At 38.3% G+C, this 9,593-nt stretch overlaps 1 protein-coding gene across 5 annotated transcripts in view; it reads right to left on the minus strand.

Annotated features, from left to right (window-relative positions):
- Positions 1-6: 6 nt before the first annotated feature.
- Positions 7-9,593, minus strand: part of LOC118332093 (HMG box transcription factor BBX) — a 23,536-nt gene continuing 13,949 nt past the window's right edge. For 3 of the 5 annotated variants that reach the window (XM_035667238.1, XM_035667241.1, XM_035667237.1), the window contains exons 8-16: positions 9,120-9,200; positions 7,817-7,882; positions 5,564-6,425; positions 5,345-5,477; positions 3,809-3,960; positions 2,991-3,080; positions 1,895-2,092; positions 806-998; positions 7-382 (exon numbers count right to left, since the gene is read on the minus strand). In XM_035667238.1, coding sequence (XP_035523131.1) covers positions 304-382; positions 806-998; positions 1,895-2,092; positions 2,991-3,080; positions 3,809-3,960; positions 5,345-5,477; positions 5,564-6,425; positions 7,817-7,882; positions 9,120-9,200 — 1,854 coding nt within the window. In that variant the 3' untranslated portion in view covers positions 7-303. The remainder of the gene's footprint in view (positions 383-805; positions 999-1,894; positions 2,093-2,990; positions 3,081-3,808; positions 3,961-5,344; positions 5,478-5,563; positions 6,426-7,816; positions 7,883-9,119; positions 9,201-9,593) is intronic. The other 2 variants (XM_035667239.1, XM_035667242.1) reach the window with 2 other exon arrangements.

Here is a 9,593-nt window from a genome sequence, read left to right on the forward strand (position 1 = left end):
GGTTCGTCCACAGGCCCTAACAGAGCATCTAAGGGGGGAGTGGAGAGGAGTTCAGAAAGGCATCCTCCCTCAAACCAAAGGAAGGCTTCGGGGGAAAACACTGAGATAGTAAGGAGCAAGGAGGAGGAGAGGCTCTCTTTCCTCCACCATGAACCCGAGCTCAAGCAAATTCACCACAAGGGGAAGGTGGAGTCTGTCCAAAGCTTCCTGATCAAGTGTCCCTTTAGCCTGGGGTTACCGCTGAGGAAATAAAGCTCCACTGCCAATGTCCATGTTGTGGCTTCTCAGAACAGCAACAGAGTTTCACTGATCAGCGCAGGAGATGAGGACCGGAGTCTGGGTAAGCTCTTTCTTCTGACTCTCAGCCAAGCCTCTCTGGCCTCTGAAACACAACATAAAGAGTGTGTTCACACTTCAAACCATCAGTGGCTTCTTGATATTAAAGCAAATGGGGAATCTGTCCCTGCTCTCCTTTGTCAGAACTGAGGTGCAGAGTATTCATTTAGAATTTCACTTTTTTTAGTGAGGCAGAATGTTTTTCAGTAAAATGTAATATTAGAGGAGAATCTTAATATATATATTAATATTAAAATGCTCCAGTTTTAGTAAAAGATTAACACACTTTAACAGGTCTTAACAATCCACCAAATAAGCTAAAGCCTGTGCTTATCAGCAAAACGTTTGCAAACTATAAGTCGAGTGTTGTCTATAACATCATCTATGGGCATTGTTGTGAATGGACATATATACCATAGCATATGTTATAATCTACTCAGCAGTGTTGTATAGAAGCCAGGCTGTCTACCTGTGAACATTTTCCATGGCTGCTACCTCAGCGAGGGCTGCCAAGCTGAAGAAAGCAGGTAGCTCTTGCGATACGGTGCTCCTCTCTGCCTCTTCTGCTCTGGGATTACTGTAGCACCCTTTGTCATTGCATAAATTCTGTTGGGGTAATGGCTTCTTATCCTGTTCCTGGGTCGGGTCCCTAGTTTTGTCCTCTGTAAAGAAAGAAAAGAAATGTACAATTCACAGTAAAGCCACTAAAAATGATGTAAGCAGAGCATTTCATTTGTATTTCTTTTTCAGATCTAGGAAACAGGAACTTGAAATGTTCATACTTTCACTAAAAAAAAAAACATTTGAAGAGACAAGACATGGGTGTCTGTTTTGCTACATAGTTTTTAGTTTTCTTTTTACCCATACTTTTTTTTCCATTCTTATTGAAGCATTTTGAAAAATCTGCAAGATACAACTCAGTTGCTTCGTTTTCTATAACAGATACCAGAAAGGAGAACTTAGAACTAATAATTTGGTAATCAAGTAAGTAAATAACTGAAAATAGAGAGAATAAATGAAATATAAAAATTGTTTTAACAAAAAGATAATACATAAAAATAAAAATAAAAGTTTTTTACATCTCTAATTAGTGTCCATTAAGTGACAAAAAGTGGTAAACAAAGAAATGACAAGCAAAATGCATGTCATAAGTACAATATCCAAAATACTGACATGGGTTTCATTAATCTGTATGTTGATAGATTTTTAACTTAAATCTTTTTTTTGTGTTGTCAACTGAACTTTTTGAATTTTACTCGGTATGATTGGTCTGAAGTACTTCCTGTTTGTCTCTAACTAGTGAGCTCTCAGTTTCAGTTTCCTTAATGCATGAATTTTCTTAAAATGCAGCTCAGTGAGCTGTTTGAGTAGTGAAAAAATAATAATTAAGTGAATGTATTTACCAACTGATAATATAAATTCAATGAGCCAAATTACTGAGTTGTGTGTTAAATGTTGCATTTAAAGCACAGTGGTGAATTCTGGCTAAATGAGAAACGGATACAGACAGATTTTCTTCCTAATCAGTCCATCAATCCATCATTCATTAATTACTCACCCTCGACTGGAGACACGCTGCCATCAGCTGTGCGCACCAAGTGTGTGATCTTGGTCTTCCTTGCCTTCCTCTTCTGGCTACCAACTAGCATCTCCATACTAGTGGTGCCCTGTACATCTGGGCACATTATGGCAACAGGGGCACATGATTTGGCTTTTGAAGCTGAATCCAGCGTGCTAGAATCACTCTGTACCACTGCTGTGGAGAGACGGTTCAGAGTAGATTTGAATTATGGGACCTTCGCACATAGACACAGGCTTTATTAATTTCTTTAATATGATTGTGATTTAACCAGATGATTATGAATATATCTGTTTCTTGATTCTAAAAATAGTGCAAGTTGAAACATGTGAGTCTCGTACATAAATTACAGTATATAGTAAATACATTTCTTTTGGGTAATTCAGCAATAACTAGATATTCAAAGTGTACAGATTATGTGGTAATAGGTGACTGTAGTGCTAGGCGATATACCAGATGAACCAATTTTTGCCCCTCAGAGCCAGAGTTGGCTCTTGTCAACCATGACGTGAAACCCCCTTTTTATAGCTTCAAATAACTAATTAAAACCAAACTGATCAGAAAAATGAACATACACCAGCATGATAAGAACTACCTTAAATGCCAGAAACCATCTTAGGGAAAAATCTATTTGACATGTAATTAGATTTTTTAGCCCATCTGTTAACATAGAAACAACAGGCTTTATGACCTATACTGCAGTCAGCCACCAGGGGGCGATCAAGACGTTTTGACTTTACGTTTGAAGAGCTATCATGCCATCCATCTTTATATGTGTCAATGATACATACATGATGCTGTTAAATGTTTTTATATTCCATGTACTCCTGACAGTAAATAAGCCACTATAAACAGACCGTTTTATAAAGGCCCAGTCATGCAAAAAAAACAAAAAACAAACAAAAACATTTTAGATATACTATGAAACCACCAGAATCATATAGTGATACAAATATTTCGTAAAGTTTCTATATACCGCCCAGCACTAGGTAACTGTTAGAGGAATCTGTTAAATAGCTGTGAAAATGTTCACATCTCTGCTTTATAATGCACAAACATCAACATTCTAGTTCACCTTTGTCCACTGCACCTGGTTTCTCCTTTTTGTGTTTGTGCTTCCTAACAATCTTGTGGAATGAAGTCTTTTTCTGAGATGGAGATGAACCTGATATAGCAAAAAAAAAAAAAGAAAAAAAGAGCATGGAAATGCTATGTTATGTTGTTTTAACAAAGAGAGAGCTGGTCCTGAACACCACAAGTGAGGAAAACATGACTCTACAAACAGGTGCAGAGTGGGCCATGGATGAGATGAGGGGATATTAAAGAGCCCGTTTATACCTGGTATTAGAATGCATCTTGGGTGATCTGCTGTTTGATAACAGTTCTAAATACAAATATGAACGACCACCGACACGCATTCTGATCCGATCCCTCAAACCAGTTGCTGAGGTGGTCTAGGATGCATTTGAACACTTATCTTTTGTAGTGTATACTGTAATGCGTCCTGGGCCACATAGAACAACGGCCTACTTAACTTGTACCTGTAAGTACAAACAAGAGACACTTTGCAAAAGGGAGCGACCACTTTACTTTCTCTGGCATTAATGTCTTTCTTTGTCATCTGTGATGTGATAACATAATATTTCCACAAGGTTGAAAAAGTTAAATTAGTCCTGCTCATAAAGTTCATTTAGGCTATGAATTCCTGAGCGCAGCAACATCTTTCCTCCAGCGCAGGTAAATACGAGGGGATAATGTGTCAAAAAAGGACAGTAATGAACACTGACTGAGAACATTTTGAGTAGGTACAGGGGTAGTCACTCCAAGACACACTTACAGATGCAAGAGCAGTCACTGTTTAATTAGTGGAGAAATCTTTCATTTTGTTCTTACCTTTTCCAGCTTTACAGACTTCCTCTTGGACAGTTGAGCTATCGCTCTTCTTCTTCTTTGTGACAGCTGTCCCCTTCTTGTCAAATGTCATTGGGCTATACTGTGGCAGGCTGTTAAACTTCCTTTCAAACTCCTCCTCCAGTTTCCCTAGGCTGACAAGTGAAGTTCACAGTTTACATAGTGGAGTATATAATCGATAGCCTAACATAACTATAAAAAAAGGCAGTCTGATAAGTTATACAGTACATTTCCCTACAGAGAGCTGTTAAGTAGGTCTGGCCCTAGTCCTGCAGGGTATACGGTGAGAGCGCCAGAACTACCTTTCTCCTCACTTTACTAAAGTGAGACGCCCACTCCACACAATTACTACTGGGTGGCATAGTTTCCATTTCAATTCCAAATGTTACTCAGTTGACTGTTTAAAAGGTGGGGTAAGCAATTCTAGGTCATGCAATTCAAATCCATTACACACTTTTTTTTTCAAACTCAGTGAATATCTCCTTACGGTGCGCTAGCTTTCCACTCAGTGTGCGCACTGAAAATAAAATCATTTTTTTGTACACAACACTATCTTGTTATTCCAGCCCGGACTGCGTAGCGTTAAATGACCTGCCCATTGACAGCTTACTTTCTAGTTTGCCAAGATATGCTAAGAGCTGTCTTTATAGTTCTGGATGAAAGTTTAACCACTGGTAAAATAAAGGATCTGTTTCTGTGTACAAGAATATCCTGCAGGAAAACCTTTCATCACCAGCAGGCTTGTTAAGATACTTAATATTATTATTAATTCATATATTTACTGTCAATTAGGCATTCAGATTCACAGCTGCCTGTGTAAATAACTTGTTATGCGTTTACTTTACTTTCTGAAGGGTGACAATGTCGTTGAAAATATGTGTGCACTACATGCTATGCAAAGGCTGATACAAAATCACATACGTTACATTACAGTTGTATGCAACAAATAACATAGCATATTTAGGTGATTATTTAATTGAAAAGATGTAAACACCGCTTTTCTAGGATACAGTACATAAAACACAATATTTCTATCAAACATGAATTCATAGTTATGTTTTATATGTCATATATTGAACAAAAAATTAAATATTGTGATGGCATGTGCTAAAGTTTGGGCAACCCCCCCTTGTGAAGGGTTGGAACTGGCACTAGCTGACATTTCTTAAGCACAATTGTTGGCATGTCTTAGGCCTAACGAGCTGATGAAGGCCTGAGACCTTGTACACATTTCTCAAATCTCTACAAAAGTGGTGAGTACAATTACAATGGCCGATAGTTAGAACAGCCACAATCACTGAAACATGCTGGAATTTTCCTATAAATTCTTTAAGAAATCATTTCTGTCCAAAGGGTTTATGGTAACAAACTAAATGTGAACAGCAGTGTATCTTTAAATCCATGAAATGTGATTATTGACTCGTGTAGAATAAGTAACAGATTGAAGTAGATTTACAAACAATATATACTGTCAGATATCAGATTTTAGTATGTTAAATACAAGGTATACAGACTGACCCCTGTGAAGATTCATCTTTGGACTTGGACTTTTTCAGCTTCTTGGGGTTATTAGGTCCCATCTGCGAAACTGTCCAGCTGTCGTCACTCCAGTTTGCATCATGATCAGAAGCACGTAAAGCTCCTCTTTTACCTGCAGACCAATGGAAAAAGATCATTCACCACACACACAGACAGGATTACACATTCATCAGTTTGCACTTGAATCAAAGTGGATACCTCGGTCAATATTGGCTCTCAGTGAAGTCAGCATTCCCTCAGAAACAAGGGTTTTATACAAGGCGCCTTTACAGCTCCGCTCTGATTTCCTGGAGCCAGAGCGGCTCTCTGTGTTGGACTCAAAGGTCCCATCGCTTGACCTCTCCTTCCCCTTGTCCTCCTCTCGGAGCTTAGCAGGTGAAGCGCTGCCCGGGGAGTAATGAGGTTCTGCAATGCTGCCCTGGAGGTCTGTGTTTCCTATACTTGCTTCTTCTGATTCTGCCTTGGGACTGACGTCAGCCATCTCCTCCTTCATCTCCACCTCAGAGGAAGTGTACTGCCCACACTGCCCGCTGTCGTCCTCCATCTCCTCCTCTTTTTCTTTGACGAAGGTCTTGACTTTGGGCTTACTCTTCTTTTTGGACACGCCACAGTTTCCACCAGTAGGACTGCTCTGCATCTTTTTCTTGGGCTTCTCCTCTGTGTCCTTCCAGGCCCCTTTGGCCACTGCCTCAATGGTGCTGAAAATGCTGTCCACATTTGACTCTGCATGGTTACACTTCTTGACGATCTTCTTTGCTGAACAGGGGATCTCATCGTTATCATTTACCTTGGCCACCTCTTTTTTCTTGCTCTTGTTTTTGACACGTGCATTTTGGCTGCTGAGTTGCGGTGGAATGGCATCAGTGGAGGTAGAAGTGACAGAGGAAAGCAAAGGTAGGAGGGCTGATGTGTGAGAGGAAGGAGGACAGTTGTCAGTGCCTGCTTTCTCCTCCTTGAGCTCCTCCTTGACTGCAGCTTGCTGGAGAGAGGCTGAAGAGGAGCTGTCCTCAGGCTGAGATACGACTGTGTCCATCTTTCCAGCTTCAGACGCTAAGCACATCTTAACAAATACAACAAAAAAGTTCAATGTTAAAGTAATGAATATAAAATAACAACAATCAACACTATGTTCAACAATACATCTCTACATTGAATTTCTATAGTTTTTTCTAAACTGATCAGAAATGTCTACAATTTTCTAATAATCTTGCTTTGACTAAATGAACTTTATATTATATATTGTCATATTCAAGTTTTCAGTGTGTAGATAAGTTCAGGTGGCAGTGTAACAGTTACTAAAAGGCTGTGTGTTTATGTGATTACTACAGTGTCTTGTACTCTTCACAGCAGAGTTGGACTTTTAATTGTCTTTACCTGGCTTGTAGCTGCTTATCAACTAGCTTTTCACAGTCTGATAACTACTGTAGAAACTACAAGAAGACACTAATAATATTACATCAACAGGGATTTTTTTATTTATTGTCTGTGGCAGCAAAAACAACACACACCCTTTCAGTAACTATTATACTGCAACCTGAACTTATCTATACACTTCATTGCTGACTTTAGTAACGGAACTACTCATCACCCACTGGGAAAGACTCACTTTCACAATACACACACAGACACACACACCTACACACACACACACACTAAAAAAAGAGTGTGTGGGGAAGTCTGGGCTGGCAACACACAGGTACATTTGGTGCTGGGCATGCTTACCGGAGGTGGAAGCATTCAGGCCTATTACTGAAGCGTAAGTAAAACCAACCCCACTGCAAAAAAACTCCACTACATGTAAAAGTTCAGCATTCTAAACCTTATTATGGTAAAAGTACTCATTATGCTGTAAAATGGTCCCTATTTTACTGCACAATGTGTGCTAAATATCGAGTTATATGTTGTATATTGCAGAAGAGCCTAAAAATATAAAGTTATTATTTAAAAGCCATATCGTGCGGCCCATGTGTTTTCTTTTGGCTAACATAGACTGTTCTCTAGTTTTAGTTCATAAACAAAATAACTTTGTCCAGCTTTGTCACATTCCTACAATCTTTCAATCTCCAGCATGAAAGATAACTGATGTTACAGCCTGATCAGGTGAAAAACATGTTTTCATTCTTGAACATAGCTTTATTATTTAAAAATAAAGTTCCACTTTTCATCTGGTAACCTGAACTAAAGTGTCATACAGTTTATCCAAACGAGTCATGTTTCAAACTATATAAGCACCTAAGTTTAAGTAAGTAATCTGAGTGAGGGGCTAAAATACAAACATTTCCAGGACAACATAGTAAATATTTCCAGGATATTTGGTAATTTTAATCAATTTCCAGATGTTCCCATGACTGGAGAACTAGTCTCTAAATTTCCAGATTTTCCAGGACGCATGGGAGCCCTGTGCAATGTGTTACTTAAGATGAACTATGTGCAAAGTGTTAACTGCCTTACCTCAGCAAGCTGAAAGAGAGCAGACTGTCTGCATGGTTTTCCTTCAGGTGCCGCAGAGAGAGATGACTGTGAACATACAGTAACATTTTTTGATACCTGTTGTGTTTTTTATGACATCATGTGCTCAGGTTTCTGCAGATGCTATTATCATTCAGCAATATTTACTTTCTACATCATATTGCACCATGTTTATTGTTATTGTGGGTAAGATTAAACCTGCACCACAAAGCAAGTTTAGTTTAATCTCTTTAGGCTTCACTGACCCCAAAATCAGTACCTTAAAGCACATTCATGTAAAAGAGGTAGAGTTGTTAATTAGGGACATCCTAACAGAACAGTACTAATATATATATATATATATGACATGAAACAGTGACACCCACTGGAAAATGTGGTTACAGCAACAAAATGTGATTATATTAAAGGTGAAGCAATATGATCACACATCTAGAGCAAAATAAGAAGTTGTAACACTAGAATAACTGTCTGAATTATTAAAAGCAAGGCTATGTGTGGGAATTATTATATTTGTGTTGAGTATAGAGTAAGTATTGTTTCTATTGTTTCTTTCTGTCTGATGAAGAAATAAATATGACTATGCAAAAGTCGAAGTAAGTAAGTAATGCAATAATGTTTCTGCTGCCAAAGCAGAGAAGAGAGGATAGAGGAGAAGAAGAAAAGCTGTTAATCCCAGATAAGGTCCTTCTGACTGAAATGTTACATTGTGTGAATTATTTTTCTGACAAAAGACAACAAAGTGGCCTTGTGTTATTCTGAGCTGCAGTGATGGAATAAGAGTGAAAATAGATTTTTTTTATGGCTGTATCGATGATTTATGCAGTGATAAAAAGAGATATCCAAATTCCCTCAGCAAAAACCTTTAACTCTAATATGCCAACACAATGAAACAATTTTGAACCTGGCTCTACTCGATGTTCAGATTTCTGTTCTGGAAAAATGTGCAAATTAGCACATTTTTAATTAGATAATACTGGTAATACAAAAAAATACTTAATGTAAGTAATTAACTGGGGAAGTATCATGGTTATATCATAAGTTACCTGTAGTGTCCCCCCTTAAAAGTGAGCCAGCTTCATGATACAGAGAAACCTGAGTTAAGCCCAAAGATAGCTGGATAACACACTGATCTCACTCAGTGGTACAGGCCCTTAGTGTTTTTGTTGTTGCTGTTTTAACTACAAAGGAGAAGGTCTGTAAAGCACCTTTGTCTGTATGTTAGCAATGGTTTTTCATTCAGTCATAATAATTTGCACATCATTGATGAATTGAAATGCAGTCATACCTCTGCCAGTGGGGAAAGGGCAGACTTGACCCTGCTTTCAGTAATGTCAGGCACTCTGTTCGGTATTGTCCCAGACAACATCTGTGGATTGAAACAGGGGAAGCAAAGACAAGTCAGTTCTGCCAGAAGTTATCAAATATCGAATCAGTGTTACATTGGGTTCAGCCAATCACTATTCAAGTCCTCAATCTTTGAAGAAAATTTAGGAAAAGTGTGCAATTTATTAGCACAAATTTTGTTGTCACACATATATACACAGTAGATTGTCATTATTGATGCATTAAAGCTGCAGTTTTATAAAATAACATAAATAATAATATAAAAATAACTTTCTGTCATACTTTCTGAAACTTTCATTATATCCTGACAGTAGTCCTCTGGCAGTTTTGAATTAAATCTCGGAGAATTTTACAGTAATGGAACCAACAGCATACTACTACTACTACTAAAGAAGACCTGTGCCAGCCAGCTGTC

Source organism: Morone saxatilis, unplaced genomic scaffold (assembly GCF_004916995.1).
Source record: "Morone saxatilis isolate NCDOM2014 unplaced genomic scaffold, NCSU_SB_2.0 Contig20, whole genome shotgun sequence".
Taxonomy (NCBI): Eukaryota; Metazoa; Chordata; class Actinopteri; family Moronidae; genus Morone; species Morone saxatilis.